Source organism: Garra rufa, chromosome 12 (assembly GCF_049309525.1).
Source record: "Garra rufa chromosome 12, GarRuf1.0, whole genome shotgun sequence".
Taxonomy (NCBI): domain Eukaryota; kingdom Metazoa; phylum Chordata; class Actinopteri; order Cypriniformes; family Cyprinidae; genus Garra; species Garra rufa.
In genome coordinates, this window is record NC_133372.1 from 395,464 (window position 1) to 412,738 (window position 17,275).

The 17,275-nt window shown below is 36.4% G+C and overlaps 1 protein-coding gene across 2 annotated transcripts; it reads left to right on the top strand.

Moving 5' to 3' along the window:
• Positions 1 to 724: 724 nt before the first annotated feature.
• LOC141347281 (uncharacterized) lies at positions 725 to 16,711 on the top strand. 2 transcript variants are annotated; one of them, XM_073852293.1, is made up of 10 exons: positions 725 to 836; positions 9,290 to 9,409; positions 10,121 to 10,230; positions 10,656 to 10,779; positions 10,920 to 11,004; positions 11,106 to 11,205; positions 11,401 to 11,531; positions 11,954 to 12,270; positions 14,772 to 14,880; positions 14,964 to 16,711. In XM_073852293.1, exons 3-10 carry the CDS (start codon positions 10,155 to 10,157, stop codon positions 15,639 to 15,641), a joined length of 1,620 nt encoding a protein of 539 aa, XP_073708394.1. In that variant the 5' UTR covers positions 725 to 836; positions 9,290 to 9,409; positions 10,121 to 10,154; the 3' UTR covers positions 15,642 to 16,711. The 2 variants fall into 2 exon arrangements, with proteins under 2 accessions (XP_073708394.1, XP_073708395.1); XM_073852294.1 differs by having other exon boundaries at positions 14,796 to 14,880.
• The last annotated feature ends 564 nt before the right edge of the window (positions 16,712 to 17,275 follow it).

A 17,275-nucleotide genomic window follows, 5' to 3' on the forward strand; every position in this document is an offset into this window, starting at 1 on the left:
GAAGGAAAGACATACATTTGTTTGGATCACAAGGGGGTGAGTGCATTATCTGTACATTTTTTTCTCCTTTAATCCTATCCCTAAACAAAACAGACTCTACGGCAAAAACGATCAACTAATTACCTTTCTCGTTGAATAATTCCAGTCCTCTTCTGATCACGGACGCTGACATGATCAAACTGATGAATGAGGTAAAACTAAATGCAGATAAATACAAAGTACAGTGAAGCGCTCAGTGTTTTCGTGCCATGTGAAATCAGCGTGTGCGTCACAACAAACACTCGAGCAGAAACACGAGCCGCTGCAGGAAAGTTCCGCCGCTACTCTGAATACTCCAGCCGTATGTTGTCACCGAGATGACAGTAGAAACGTTAAGCACGTCTTATTGATTTAGTAAGTCATTTAAAACGGTCTGTTGAGTATACTCCAAATTTTCATTGCGTTTGCAATTGATTTAGCAATGGATCAGTTTTCTGACCTTTATAATATTTTCTCTTATCGGTCAGTTGTTGACTCATTCATCATGTGAGCGTTTGTCAAAACTGTAATGAACACGTGAATGTCTGTCTCAATAATTCTTAGGTCGTTATACTGATATTCATCTCGTGATGTTATTCAGCTCCTCGAGGGATTTTTGCCAGTAGTGTTGTAATATCTCTGCCCCTGACCTGTGTTTGTTTGCCCCAGTCCAAACTTTCAACACACAAATGTCAAAACTGGGGAGATTCAGAGCACGCCTCTGTTTACTGGAGCAGAATCTCCTCAGTTTCTTTCTTACCAATAAATCTTGTTTCATTTCTGAGATTCTGGAGACTGAAAACACACGTTTGGAGTCTGTAAGTTAAATGCTTTTGTAAAATCTCTCTAGTGTTAAATCTCAAACGAAACTTTAGTAAATACATAAATCAGTGATTAATTATTAATTTGAATCTTCACAATGTAACAAATACTGTACATAGACATTTAAAATAATTGTATTAATGTTTAAAATGCAACAATTCACTGATTTTAAAACAGGTTTCAGCAATTGTATTTTGGTGGTAATTGTGGTATAAGTGAAAGAATTGGAAGCAGACCGATTAATTATAGTCTTTAGTAATTCGATTACACAATACATACAATACGATAACAACATATAAATGATTTTAAATGTAAGTTGTACAATACGACAAAACATTGTAATTAACACAATATCATTTTAGGTTAGAAGAACAGACATTCTGTGGCACAGATCAACACAGGTATAATAAAACACGATATATATGCGTAATATCGCATTTTATCTGATGATGTGTCGGAAGGGGACGCCAGAGCGACAGTAACAGCGCAGAGTCCAGGGTTACCAGGTTTTCACAACAAAACCCGGCCAATTGCTGCTCAAAATTATGCCATTTGCATTTAGAAGGATTTCCCCAGTAAAAATCGCATTCCGGGGGGTAAAATACACGTTATTTGGGTCGTTTCAACCCGCGGACATGAAAAACCAACCGCAGCAACAGTTTTAAAGTAACTCAATTCCGCGGGAAAACCGCGGATTTGGCAACACCGGCGCAGATATTCTGATCAGATCACAAAATCCGCAAAAGATTGATTCCTATGTTTTTTTGTTTTTTTGTTTTTCAGGAACACTTACTTAATAAACGATAGACTTAAAAACAAACCTAAAAATACAATTTATTAATTAATTTATTTTTAGCTCATAATTAGTGTGTAAAATGATTATAATTGTAATGACTGAAAGTAATCATGGTAGGCTACTAGTTTTGGAAAGTAAACGCATTGTTAGACAGAATACTAAAAAAAAAAAAAAAAAAAAAAAAAAAAATGAAACAAAAAGCACGCACATCAGTCTCAAAAGGGTGCTCGACCAAAAAGCAACAAGTAAAAAATAGAAAATAGAATATAAAGTCGGCAACACCTAAGCTCCAAAAGTATCAAAAATATTTATTGTTAAAACAACTTTCGCATATTTTTGATACTTTTGGAGCTTAGGTGTTGCCGACTTTATATTCTATTTTTAGACAGAATACTAAACCAGATTATTATTAAATAAACTTGACATACACTTTAACCCTCTCCAACATGTAACGTCGCTGACTGCCATAAAAAGTTTATGTGACACGTTTTTCGCGACTCTGATGGAAATTTTAAGGAGCCTGAAGGGGATTTTCAGAGCAGCTCTTCTGGGAGAAGTAGACGCGGTTTCTACAGAAGCGAGAAACAGACCGCAAGGTTTTTTACCATTTAATTCTCTTCAAACGAGAATAGAGAGACAGAATGAAAAAGGAAACCCTTTATCTCGAAAACCCTGAGTAAATCAGTGATCTGAAATTTGGCTTGTGGTGAGATCATGGAGACAGCAGGTCAGTGCCTTCATTCAGTTATATGGGCTCTTCATCATCCGTCGGTTAAAAGGTCAAGACAGATCGATTATCAGAAGAAATGTCAAAGATTTACTGAAGACAAGCGCTGATAGTGTTTGATAAGAGGATGGAAAAACTGCGAAGGACAGAGGATGTGACAGCTGAGGTGTGAGTGAGTGATGGAGGATGTAGCGGCTCCTTTTTCTCGTAAACACACTAATAGTCTATGTGTGTGTGTGTGTGTGTGTGTGTGTGTGTGTGTGTGTGTGTGTGTGTGTGAGTGTGAGTGTGAGAACCTGGTATTCATCACGTTGTGGGGACCAAATGTCCCCACAAGGACAGTAATACCAGTAGATTTTGACCTTGTGGGGAAACAGGCTTATAAATCATGCACAATGAGTTTTTTTGAGAAAGTAAAAGTGTGCACAATCTCCTGTGAGGGCTAGGTTTAGGTGTAGGGCCATAGAAAATACGGTTTGTGTGTGAGTGGTTTCTAAGAACAAATGAGATAACAGATTCTTGGACAGTTATTAACATCATTAGTTGCTTTACTTTTTTGTTAATTTTCTTTATCGTTGATTAATGCTCACTGATAGCTGATGCGTTCGCTGATAGTCGTTCTTGTGTGTGTGTTTGTGTCAGAGCTGCTGTGGTAAAACCACAAATGTTTTTTTCCGACCTCAATCTGTAGATCACCAGTATCCATCCTGTTTTACTTTAGGCCTGCTAAACTTTATCTGAAACTCTACGCTTGTGGTTTGAAAAAGAGGTTATTTGGGGTTTGACTTCTTGTCAAAAGTTAAACTGGTTTAGCGTAATGGGAATGAGAGCAGGTTTGGTTCAGCGCTCATCGTCACCAATGTTTTTGAGTTGAACACAAAGCAGATAGAGTTTAGGATCAGCTGGACATGATCAATACTAGACTAAACTAGTCAGTCCTGCAGGGATGGAGGAAGCGAGAACAGAAGAGATGACGTATCGACATAAACTTACTAAACTAAAAATGTTTTGCCTAAATCACATTGGAGACACATGTTGGGGTTGGTAGTTTAATGAGGCAGGTGATGCTGAAGGCGGATCTCTGTGGGTTTGGTTCGGGGTTGAGCGCCTCAATAAATGATTCAATTTAATTCTGATTTAATGCAGTAGGCAATTGTGAAAAGCTGTTAAGTGAAAGTTTCTCTGGTTTCAGTTTCAAGTGAATTGCGAGTTTGGGTCTCAACTCAAAAGTTTGAAATTGTCCGAAATGACTAAAACACAATCTGATAGCCTACTAACGAATGGAAACTGACTTTCGTATGTGCAGTATTAAAATATCTTAACCATGTTGTTGATATGCAGATGTGTGTGTTATAAATGGACATTGTTTGTAAACTTTTGGCTTAGTGCGTTCTAAGCGGATGATTATAGTTTTCATTAATGTTGCTGAGGCAAGTCAGTTAAGGGGAGACACTGCACTGTTTTTCATAGTGTTTTTTTCTGATTAGTGGAAAGAAAACATCCAAAAGACAGTGTTAAGTGTTTCTTCAGCACTTTATCTATTTGTGATTTCAATTATGCATATTTTTAAAAGTCCGTTTTCTCAAAATTAGTTTTTTTCTCCTACACTGAGCCATAAATCTCCACTTCAGTAGCACTTACACACACCACACTTTACATTTGTATTCCGGTCTATATCCTGAAGGCTTTTACAAAGGGATGTTCATATATCATTTGCTTGATTTTATATATATATATATAAAATTTTATTCCCCCCAAAACTGGTAAAAAAATATATATATATATATATATAATAATAAATTATTATTAATATATATATATATATATATATATATATATAATAAAAATTACCCAAACTGGTAAAAAAAATAATAATAAATATATATATATATATATATATATATATATATATATATATATAGTGTTTCCTGTCTGTTTTAATTTTTTTCTGAATTATGTGAAGAAATGAGATACCCAAATTTCCCTCTGTACAAAATTAAACAAGAACTTTGAAACCGACTTCATCCAGTGTTTAGATTTTTGTACTAGAAATGTATGCAAATTAGCACATGTTTAATTAAATAATGGCTCATTTGCATATTTAAACCTAACATTTTAGAAAACTTGTTATACAAAAAATGTTAGCAATTATTAATGTAATCAATCAACTGGGTAAGTAAGGTGATAACTATTAGTTCATTTTTTACCTTATTCACCTGTGTCAGGGTAGCGTGCTGGACGAACGAGACGATAGACGAGATACAAATAAACAACAATATTTAATATAAATCTTCAGGATGAACAGGCAGGATGACAGGAACTTCCACACACGTTGTAGCAACATCAAGGACCGACAAAACACTAAACTCAAGGACAGACTTATAAAGGGTGTGAACTGATTACAAACAGGTGAAGGGAATTACACTGATGAGGGATGAACCAAAAAACACAGATCAACAAGGGGAGACAACGAGAGAAACCATGTACAAAACAGACGTGAATGTGACAACCTGCGGTGTCTCGCCTTAACTGACAGCTGTTTTATCTGTCCAAAATCCTAAAACATCATATTTTGGGATTACTTGACAAAAAAAAGTACAGCTTGATTGTAATGACACTCAACATAATAATAAATAAAAAAACTCAAGCTCTTCACTAATGTTGTTTTCCGAGTAAAAGAAGTACAGCTTCTGATAAACCTGATTTAGTGATAAGGTGCTTTGATGTTATCATTTAAAACAATTGTTTCATTTTTAAAACCTGATCCGGCAAAAATGTAACCACAACTAACTCACTTACATAACAGGTCATTTTCTGCATTTTTACTGACATTTCCATTAACCCGAAAACACATGGCATGAAGTTCAAACTTCAAAACAGGTGAAACACCTGTAAAAAACAGAAATGGAAAAATCCCTTCATATTATCAACACAGCACGATCAGTTATGAAGTTAGATTGCTACATCAAGTGTGTCCATTCTCATCTTTTTACTCATGATGATGTAGTTTGGCTGTTTCAGGCTTCATTGCACTAAAGGAAGAGCTGAGTTATTTCTAGTTTTAGAGAGCAGAAATCACACTGAGTCACATAGTTGATGTGTCTTTTGAAGATTATAATCTGATGAAGGGAGATGTTTAACGTGTGCGGTGTGGATGAACCATGCTTTCTATGATTCAGCTGCATCATCACTTGCAGATTGTCAAATAAATGTAAGATCGCTTATAATAGTGCTGTTATAGTTTCACTGCAGCATGTTTGTATGAAATAGATATTATCGAGTTCAGCTGCCCACTATCTTCATGGTATCCACTCATTGTGGTTTTTACTTTTACCTTTTATGGCTGTCTGCACCGATTGGTTAAGGATTTTTTTTTTCAGAATGGAAAAATTTAAGAAACAGGCACTTGACCATCATTTCTTATTTTATCTTCTGGATTACTTCACCCACATCCTGAACAAACTATATGAATCCATCCGGTCCCGTCACCTCATCTTTATTTCTGTAGAGCTTTTTAGAATACAGATTTTGTAAATAGAGCTTTGCCGTGACAGAACAGTTTTGGAAACTTAACTATAGAAACAGATGGTGCTGTAAACAGGATTTGAAGATGACTGTGGTCTGGGGTGATGGTCTAAGAACTGTGCTTTAGTAACACCTACAAATGAAACTCATTATATCCACTGGTATTTTCTACTTGTATTTTCTGGTGATAATTGAGATGACTCCCTGTTTAGATAAACAAAGTGGTAGTGATTGAACAGGTATGATCTGAACCATCTTAAAGCCTGCCCTTGAATACCTGTATAGCTTTGTAATCGATCTATGAGTATGTCATGATCTATAGTGTCGAACGCAGCACTAAGATCAAGTAAAACTAGCAATGAGACGCAGCCTTGATCTGACGCAAGAAGCAAGCCATTTGTGATTTTTACAAGTGCAGTTTCTCTCCAGAAAATCTTTATAGAGATATTTTTTGCAAGGAGTACAACTGAGCAGACGCAACTTTTTCAAAGATTTTAGACATAAATGGAAGATTAGAAATCTGATTCGAAAAACTGTAATTTGCCAGTTCACTAGGGTCTAGTTGTGGTTTCTTAACCCTTGTCTGATCTCTGATTCTCTTTGAGCAGCAGGTCTGATATGTTTTACCCTTAAAGTGCTCTCCTTCCAGTCAAGTCAAGTCAAGTCAAGTCACCTTTATTTATATAGCACTTTTAACAATACAGATTGTGTCAAAGCAACTGCACAGTATTTAAACAGCACCATAGTGTGTAAGTGATGCATTATTGTAAACAATCAAATTTTCAGTTAAAGGCAGTTCATCAATGAATTCAGTGATATCATCGTCAGTTCAGTTCAAATAGTAAACGATATCGCTGGAAAGTGTCCCCAACTAAGCAAGCCAGAGGCGACAGCGGCAAGGAACCAAAACTCCACAGGTGACAGAGATGGAGAAAAAAACCTTGGGAGAAACCAGGCTCAGTCGGGGGACCAGTTCTCCTCTGGCCAGACCAAACCAGCAGTTTGTACCAATGTCTGATTGTAGAGAACTCATCAGGTTCCTGTGGTGTAGCGCCGATGGCCGTCTAGGTTGGCGAGGTCTTTAGTGATGATCCGTCTCTGGAGCTCATCTGGTTGACATCCACGGCTATTGAAGTCATCTCCAGGTGGTGATCCATGATCTAAGCTGGGTGCGGACTGGATCCGGGGGACTGGAGTGACCATCTGATCCGGATACAGGCTGGGTCTGGAGGCTACGGTGACCTCGGAATAAGAATGAAACAGACTAATATTAGCGTAGATGCCATTCTTTTTACGATGCAACGAGTGCATCAGATGTTATGGGAGGTGTTTTTGGTTCCGGTTGTTTGTTAATGTATTAAGTGTAAGCCAGGTTAAAGAGATGTGTCTTTAATCTAGATTTGAACTGACAGAGTGTGTCTGTCTCCCGAACAGTGTTAGGTAGATTGTTCCAGAGTTTAGGCGCTAGATAAGAACATGATCTGCCGCCGGCAGTTGATTTTGATATTCTAGGTATTATCAAATTGCCAGAATTTTGAGAACGCAGCGGACGTGAAGGACTATAATGCGATAGAAGCTCGCTCAAATACTGAGGAGCTAAACCATTGAGGGCTTTATAAGTAATTAGCAAGATTTTAAAATCTATACGATGTTTTATAGGGAGCCAATGCAGTGCTGACAGAACCGGGCTAATATGGTCATACTTTCTGGTTCTAGTAAGAACTCTAGCTGCTGCATTTTGGACCAGCTGGAGTTTGTTTATTAAGCGTGCAGAACAACCGCCCAATAAAGCATTACAATAATCTACCCTTGAGGTCATGAACGCATGAATTAATGTTTCAGCATTTGACATTGATAGCATAGGTCGTAATTACGATATATTTTTAAGATGGAAAAATGCGGTTTTGCAAATGCTAGAAATGTGGCTTTCAAAGAAGAGATTGCTATCGAATAACACACCTTGGTTTCTAACTGATGATGATGAATTTACAGAGCAGCCATCTAGTATTAGACTGTGTTTTAGGTTATTACTTGTGGAGGTTTTAGGTCCAATAATTAACACCTCTGTTTTTTCAGAATTTAACAGTAAGAAGTTATTCGCCATCCAGTTTTTAATATCAGCTATGCATTCTGTGAATGAATCTAATATGGAAGTACAGCTAACGTATCCGCTCTTTCCAAACACTCTCTCATGAGGAACACTTGACAAGAATTCATTCAGACTTGACACATTTCCTCTTCACTGGCATCGATATTCTTAGTAAGATTTTGCGTAGAAACATTGCATCAGTTATGACTTCACATCCGTGGATATGAACACACCGATGCCCTCGGATGAGAACAAACACACGAGTGCTTTACATCTGTAGGACAGGAAGCGCTAAATAAACCTATCACCGCATCTAAACCAACAACATGCCTATTAGATCCTGTACCCACTAAATTATTAAAAGAGTTGTTACCTGTAGCAGATGAATCACTTCTCAATATGAACTCATTGTTATCTTCAGGTCATGTCCCAAAATCGTTCAAGCTGGTGGATATTAAACCTCTTATTAGGATAATAGCACAGATGCTGAACCGTTCTCATGTAGCTGATGATGTTAGGTGAAGAGCTGGTATTAGATCAGTGCTTCTGTCCTACATTATTCTCCATTTAAGTCTCAGGATGGCAGGATACATGAGAAGAGGCCAATCTACATTTATTTCTGTAACGCTGAACTGATAAGGCTCTCGGCTTCGCAGAACCGTTCTACTCTCAACAGAGGAAACGAATGAGAGGTTTTCTGAATATTGGATCTGCTTATCTGGAAATCACACCAACTGATATCAGCATTAACTGACATGGACGAATCATTCAGACACTGATGGAGTTTTGTTTTTCTGAAAGAGTGAAATGAGAACATCGCACCTGTTTCTGCCGCTCGTGAGAAGAAAAGAAAACAGGTGCAGCCCCTCAGATCTGTGGCAAACCTTCAACAACGAGAACACAGAGATAGCGAAGATAGACAGAAAGATAGATAGAATGATAAATAGACTGATAAATAGATAGATAGATATTTACTCAAGCTGTAAAGGGGTTTCAGGAACACAACCACAAACACAAACTGTGGTCACTTCTCGGAACTGTGAGGCCCTGAAACACACACACACACACACACACACACACACACACACACACACACACACACACACACACACACACACACACACACATACACACATGTGTTTCTAGCAGTGGGTCTATAAACGAATGTGTGTTCTTTGGTGTGATGGACAGAAGTTTGTGTGTCTCCTCCTACACAACTTCCTGCCTTGATCTTAAATGCCACCACAACAGCCCAGCGCTCGTTTAATCCATGACCTGTTTCACTACCTGTGTGTCTGTGTGTGTGTAACAGGAAGGACTGTGAGTGTGGAGAATCACTCTTCTCTTTTAACCCTGCGGTGTGTGATCGCGCTCACAGAGGAGAACATGAGCGAGTGACAACGTGACGCTCAGCGCTGGGACGTCTTCACATGTATGTAAACTATTTTACTTTTATTCACTCTTTCATTCACTGAGTCTCTACACACCTCTCACACAAAGCTTGAACACTTCAGATTTTAGACAAAAATAAAGATCTCTCTTTAGAAATCTCTTGCTGGAGAGGATGACTTGAAATGAATGAACATCTGATAGTGTAGTGTAGAAAAGAAGTATTGTCATCAGCTCATATATTAAATTATATATATATATATATATATATATATATATATATATATATATATATATATATATATATCATTTTCAAAATTCAAACACGAGTTATGATTAAGTGCTAACACTTAAGTGCTGATACTTTCTTTCTTTTCTCCGTTTTATTGATTATGATTTACCGTTCATTCAAGCAGGATGTGTTGGAAATCAAACACTTTGAAAGAAAATATTTGAGAGCGCACATTGTTAATGATAACGTGTTCGGTCATGTGGTTAACGGCGTTTATTGGTGTTCTTGCGTTCTGATCACACATTAAAAGCTATGTTTCTCATATCTCTGAGTCTGTGGGTGATGATCTGCGTGTTGCTCTTTCTGTCTGTGGCTTTGGGTTTTTCCACCTGACGAGTGTGTGAGCGTTTGGGGGAAGAAAAGCGAATGCCAAAGCTTTATTTGTCATGTTCTGTGCCTTTGCCGAGAAAATCAGCAACAATTACACGTGTGATGAACGTAAAGTCTCTCTGCCTCCCACAGATTTCCAGATGCATGCTGGGAGGTAAACGCCATCATGCAGACTATGGCTATGATGATGATGATGATGATGATGATGATGGTGTCATCACACTCAGCTCTCACAGATCAAAGTATGAATTCCTGATGGGTTTTGTGTTTGTGTTGTGACATTTGTCTATATGTCTTGTTAGCAATTAAGTCTGAAAAAAGGGTAAAAAGCAATGGTCTGAGTACTGAGCCTTGTGGCACTCCATACTGATCTCATGATCAATAAGATTGATCTTTATGTACCGCTACTAACTAAAAACAGTCAGATGAGTATGATTTGTTAAACTGGATGTTCTTTAATAGATTAGAATGAGTATTAGAATCAGATTAGAATCGGTAACTGTGTGTTTTTCACCTAAAAATAAAGCTTTCTCAATTGGCTTCGTATGAACTGTTTACTGTAAGTTCTTTGGGGAACTAAAAATGGTTGTTGTGGCATCACTGTAAAAACACCCTTTTGCCAGCTTTATTTTTAGTTTGAATTACTCAGATCTTGCTCTTTCTCCAGGTTTAAGGTGTTCTAATGATTTCAAGGACACCTTCACATGTGTTTGGGACACCTCAAAACTGAACGTGACGCCTCCGATCCGACCAGAGACCAAGTGCACGATTAATGTAACGGTCGAGAAGAGGTAAGTGCTTAAAGGGCTTTATGTTCCTTTCTCTTAATTCTGTTGATTGATTTGTTGGTTAGATTTTGAGGTAAAGGTAGAACAATAAAATCTAATGTGCTTTACTATTTTGTGCAAATGAAAAGTTTCTTGGATTTCAGAAGGCCTTCGAGAAAAGGGGTGGAGATGTTTGCAGACCCGACGCAGCCTCACATACGCTCTGCCACTGTGGATTTTAGAAACAAGGTAACTGATGGCATTTGTTTGAGCTGGTTTGACATGTAAGACTGTAGATTCATTGAGTAGTAAACCAAACAGATGCATTATTTCTTTCTCTTCTGCTGCAGCTGACCATCACACCATTTTCCAGTTTACTTCATAAAGTCCACTGTGAAAACCACACAAATCCTGTGGATGAAATAGAAAAACATTCAGCACTCACCAGCGGTGAGTCAAATATATAATATAATATCTGGGTAAGGACTGTGTGTCAGTCACTTTCACGTGTGAAGCAGTTCATGAGTGAACGAAAGACACTTATTACAGCTTCTGTGTCTCACAAACCTGCTCCGGCTCCATTCTGACACTGATCTGCACTGATATCTGTTCTCTTGAGCAATCATGTTGTGTTTTTCTGCACAGTAGTGAAAGTGCCTCCTCCTCAGAGAGTGGAAGTTCATGGGATCAATGTTACTTGGAGTACCGTTTCTTCAGAAAAATATGAGAAGGATGAGTATGAGGTGCAGTACAGATCTGCTAATCAGAGCTGGACGGTGAGCATATCAGCCTCTCTCATCTCCACCTTTTTTACATATACATGATTTTAGAAACGGTGGCTTCATTCCCTAAGCTCTACACACAACATGCACAACATCAATGCACACAGTCAAACAGATTCACTCATACGCACACCAGTTACACACATCCAGCAATCGGTGAATGAATGTGGGTTTTTGAATGTTTTCCAGAAGTCTGAGTGTCTAATGTGAAGAAAAGTGTTTAGTGTTTTGCAAAAATTTTACAGTTACAAACTGATAATGTGCTTGCAGTTTTGCAGACTTGGTTAAGCGACTGTAAAAAAACTGTTAAAACGGTTAAAGACAGAGAATGTGCATCTGAACGCAGATTCAGAACTGTCTCATTGTTATGTGTCTCTATGTGAAGTTCATGCTTCATTCTGTCAATGTCTGTGTAGGATGTGAAAAATTTGATTTCACCTCGTTTGGAGCTGCCAGAGGAGCGTTTGCTGTTACAGCAGCGGTACGTGATCAGGGTGAGAGCCAAGAAGCAGAATCTGCCCAATGCCGTGTGGAGCGACTGGAGTGAGGAGTACAGCTGGACGTCTGATGTGGGTCAGACGCCAGACACTTTAGGTAACACACACCTGTCTACAGCTGACTCTACAAAGATCCCCCCGCTGGAATCGTCTGTGGCAGGAATCACACTCACAGGAATCACTCTGGCCACAATAGTAATCTTCACCGTTCTCATCAAGTGCAAGAGAGTCAAAAGGTGAGTGTGACGCTGCTGTTACAGTATGAGACCCTCCAGCACTATGAGGAGTCTTTAACTACAACAATAACTGCAAACACAATGATAACTACAACTATGACTATGACCACAACCACAATAACTATAACAATAACAATAATGATAATAACGAAAACTATAATGACAATAACTATAACAATAACTATAATGATAACAATAACAATAATGATAATAACGATAACTATAATGACAATGATAACTATAACAATAACAATAATAACGATAACTATAATGATAACAATAATTATAACAATAACTATAATGATAACAATAACTATAACAATAACTATAATGATAACAATAACTATAACAATAACAATAATGATAATAACGATAACTATAATGACAACGATAACTATAACAATAACAATAATAACGATAACTATAATGACAATGATAACTATAACAATAACTATAATGATAACAATAACAATAATGATAACTATAATGACAACGATAACTATAACAATAACAATAATGATAATAACGATAACTATAATGACAATGATAACTATAACAATAACTATAATGATAACAATAACTATAATGATAACAATAACTATAACAATAACAATAATGATAATAACGATAACTATAATGACAACGATAACTATAACAATAACTATAATGATAACAATAACTATAATGATAACAATAACAATAATGATAACTATAATGACAACGATAACTATAACAATAACAATAATGATAATAACGATAACTATAATGACAATGATAACTATAACAATAACTATAATGATAACAATAACTATAATGATAACAATAACTATAACAATAACAATAATGATAATAACGATAACTATAATGACAACGATAACTATAACAATAACTATAATGATAACAATAACTATAATGATAACAATAACTATAATGATAACAATAACTATAACAATAACAATAATGATAATAACGATAACTATAATGACAACGATAACTATAACAATAACAATAATAACGATAACTATAATGACAATGATAACTATAACAATAAATATAATGATAACAATAACAATAATGATAACTATAATGACAACGATAACTATAACAATAACAATAATGATAATAACGATAACTATAATGACAATGATAACTATAACAATAACTATAATGATAACAATAACTATAACAATAACTATAATGATAACAATAACTATAATGATAACAATAACTATAATGATAACAATAACTATAACAATAACAATAATGATAATAACGATAACTATAATGACAACGATAACTATAACAATAACAATAATAACGATAACTATAATGACAATGATAACTATAACAATAAATATAATGATAACAATAACAATAATGATAACTATAATGACAACGATAACTATAACAATAACAATAATGATAATAACGATAACTATAATGACAATGATAACTATAACAATAACTATAATGATAACAATAACTATAATGATAACAATAACTATAACAATAACAATAATGATAATAACGATAACTATAATGACAACGATAACTATAACAATAACTATAATGATAACAATAACTATAATGATAACAATAACTATAATGATAACAATAACTATAACAATAACAATAATGATAATAACGATAACTATAATGACAACGATAACTATAACAATAACAATAATAACGATAACTATAATGACAATGATAACTATAACAATAAATATAATGATAACAATAACAATAATGATAACTATAATGACAACGATAACTATAACAATAACAATAATGATAATAACGATAACTATAATGACAATGATAACTATAACAATAACTATAATGATAACAATAACTATAACAATAACAATAATGATAATAACGATAACTATAATGACAACGATAACTATAACAATAACTATAATGATAACAATAACGATAACTATAACGACAATAACTAATGATAACGATAACTATAATGAAACGATAACAATAATGATAACAATAACTATAATGACAATGACAACTATGACAATAATAATGATAACAATAACAATAATGATAACTATAATGACGATAACTATAACTATAATGATAACAATAACGATAACTATATCTATAATAATAACTATAACTACAATAACTACACTGTAAAAACTTTTCACCAGATTCAACTTAAAGTTCAGCAGCTGCCTTAAGTTTTTAAGTTAAATCAGCTTAAAACTACAAGTCATTTTAACTTATTACAATAAAAATGAGTTGATATAACTTGTGAGTTTAAATGACTTAAGTTGATTTAACTTTAAAATATTAATAATAAAATATTAAGGCAGCCGCTAAACTTTTCAGTTGAAACTGGTGAAAACATTTTACAGTGTATAACTATAATAATAACTATAACTATAATGATAACAATAACGATAAGGAGAACATGTCATATATCTGTTACGATCTGTTATGAAGTGTGTATTTGAGCACAGAGTGACAGTCATGAGCCACAGGATTGTGGCTTGTTCACCTTTCAGGGTCCAGAAGAACCATTCCACATATATTCCTGATCCCTCAAAGTTCTTCGGTGACCTGAACTCGAGCCACGGAGGGAATTTCACAGTGAGTCCCGAATGTCCGCTAATCAAACATACGTTATCTTTCATTCTGTTCTGTTTGTCATGACTTCACGTTCTCTTCTTCAGACTTGGCTGGGTTCGATTTTAACGCACGAGAGCTTCATCAAAGTGGACACTGAGTTCATCAGTCCGGTCGAGGTCCTGAAGCTGCAGGACGCCTGCGATTCCCGCGGCACACACAGAAACAGCGGCGGTCTGCAGGACAAATGGGACGGCACCGTCAAATCCTCCAACTTCTCAAACTCCACCTACTTTCTATCCCAGAGTTCCAAAGGGCCGAGCGACACTCTGGAGCCCTGCTCGGTGCACTCCTCCTACGGGCCTGCGGGGGGCGGCAGCGGCTCCGAGACTCTTCCGCAGCGCGGCGCTGACGTCACTCACGCCACCGGGGAGAAGGACGCCGAAGAGCTGGAATTGTCTCTGAAGACGCTGGAGAAGCTGCGGCAGGACACGCAGAGTCCGGATTCGGGTTTCGCCGGCGGAGCCGAGGACAGCATGGAGGAGACGGAGCTGCCCAGTCCTCTGAGCTTAAACCTGTCGCCTCACCTGCCCCTGGACCTGCCCGCGCCGCAGCCCAACAAACACCCGCTCCTGGGCCTTCAGCGCACGCATCCGCTTCTGGGACCTGGCTTCCCGATTCCCAGATTAGACCTGGACCTCCTGAACCTGGACCTCCAGAGCTCCTGTGGACTCATTGAGCCATCTAGTGGCGATTACATGCCAGTGAAGAACGTGCAGAGTTAGCCTTGAACGCCAGCAGCGGATATGAAGCTATCCGAGCGAATCGTGCACTCAAAAGGACAAGCTCAGTCTGTGATTACAGTGAGAACAATGCAGCTTGATAGTGAGTTTTGTGTAGGAACAGAAGCACTTTCAGTCACCTGCTCACACTCATGAATTACACAGATGTTTCTGCTGGAGTGTCTAGGCTGCTTTTGTCCATTCAATCAACCGCAGCTGTACAGAAAGAGTTTCAGTTCAAGCTTCACAAACAAAACATCATTGATTTTGAGGACTAGGAATATAGATTCATATGGACAAGGGCTATGATACTTATATGCTGTTTGTTTTGCATTGAAAAGAGCAGCGTGAACATTCTGCTAAACATCTCCATTTGTGTTTAACAGAAGAAAGTCTTGTAGTAGCTGGTTGCACAACCCACTTAGACTATAGTCTTAAAAGATGGTCATTTAAGTTTTTATGGTAGATTGGAGTCATTTGAATCTGAAAAGTAAAACTGATTGCCACTTGGTTTATTGCTGATAGGTCAAATTAACCTAGTGGCTGTGTTTGTGCAACAAGAACTTTTACCACATGACGTTGCATTCGTGATGGGAGAAGTTACATTTTTGGCTGTTTATTGCTCAGCATAAAGTCTTAATGTTTACTAAGGTATACTTTGGTTATTCCATGACTAATGAGTCACTCAGAACGAGTACCGAATCTGCAAAGGACAGCTTCCTGTTTCCTTTCACTAAAATTCTAATGTGCAGTAAAAGCACATTAAACTAGCTGTTTGACAAAAAGATTAGTTTCATATGAGACAATTTATAACATTTCATGCCTGAACATAGTCATAATATATAATTGCTATTTATATGATGGGAGATTAAGGCTAACATGAGACAGAAACACAAAAGCAGAAGTGAATTCTGTTTATTGTTGACGTTTTTACATGCCATTTTATGATGTGTCTTGGATTTTTGCATCCAAAAGTATGTGTTTAAAGTGATATCTGCTGTTTTGATGAATGTAAGAGATGCCAGTAGTTCTCAGCGATCGCATTTTGCTGCTAAATAATATATTAAAGCATATTTGTGCTCAGAGTGTTTCTGATGTGCTCATTGACTCCAGTTAGAACTAGTTAGTATGGTTTCTAAAAGCACTTTTTATGGACATGTTAGTGGCACCGATATGAATGAGAATGACACGGAATAGATCTATGAGTGTTATAATGTAAAAATATTATAGTTTCAATGCTGTGCATCAGATACTTTATGAGGTGTGCAATATCAAATATGTGACCCACTTTGACCACAAAACCAGTCATTAGGGTCAAATTTTAGAAATTGGATACAACTTTTTGAAAATCTGGATTCTGAGGGTGCGGAAAAAAATCTTAATATTGAAAATCACCCTTAAAGTTTAAGTTTTGATATATTTATGGTAGAAAATTTACAAAATAATTCATGGAACATGATCTTTACTTAATATCCTTAAGTAAAATAAAAATCGATAATTTGTGCAATGTACTTTTGGCTATTGCAACAAATATAGCCGTGCTACTTATGACTGGTTTTGTGCTCCAGGAGAAGCAAAAATACAGTAGGTCTTTGTTGCAAAACAGAAATAGAAATTGCAGCAACTGATAAGATTTG

Excerpts from the sequence above, each read along its gene's own strand:
- LOC141347281 (XM_073852293.1), top strand. The coding sequence starts at position 10,155 with ATGCAGACTATGGCTATGATGATGATGATGATGATGATGATGATGGTG. Across the intron at positions 10,780-10,919 it reads AATGTAACGGTCGAGAAGAG|AAGGCCTTCGAGAAAAGGGG; the intron begins GTAAGTGCTTAA and ends CTTGGATTTCAG. Across the intron at positions 12,271-14,771 it reads AAGTGCAAGAGAGTCAAAAG|GATTGTGGCTTGTTCACCTT; the intron begins GTGAGTGTGACG and ends CATGAGCCACAG.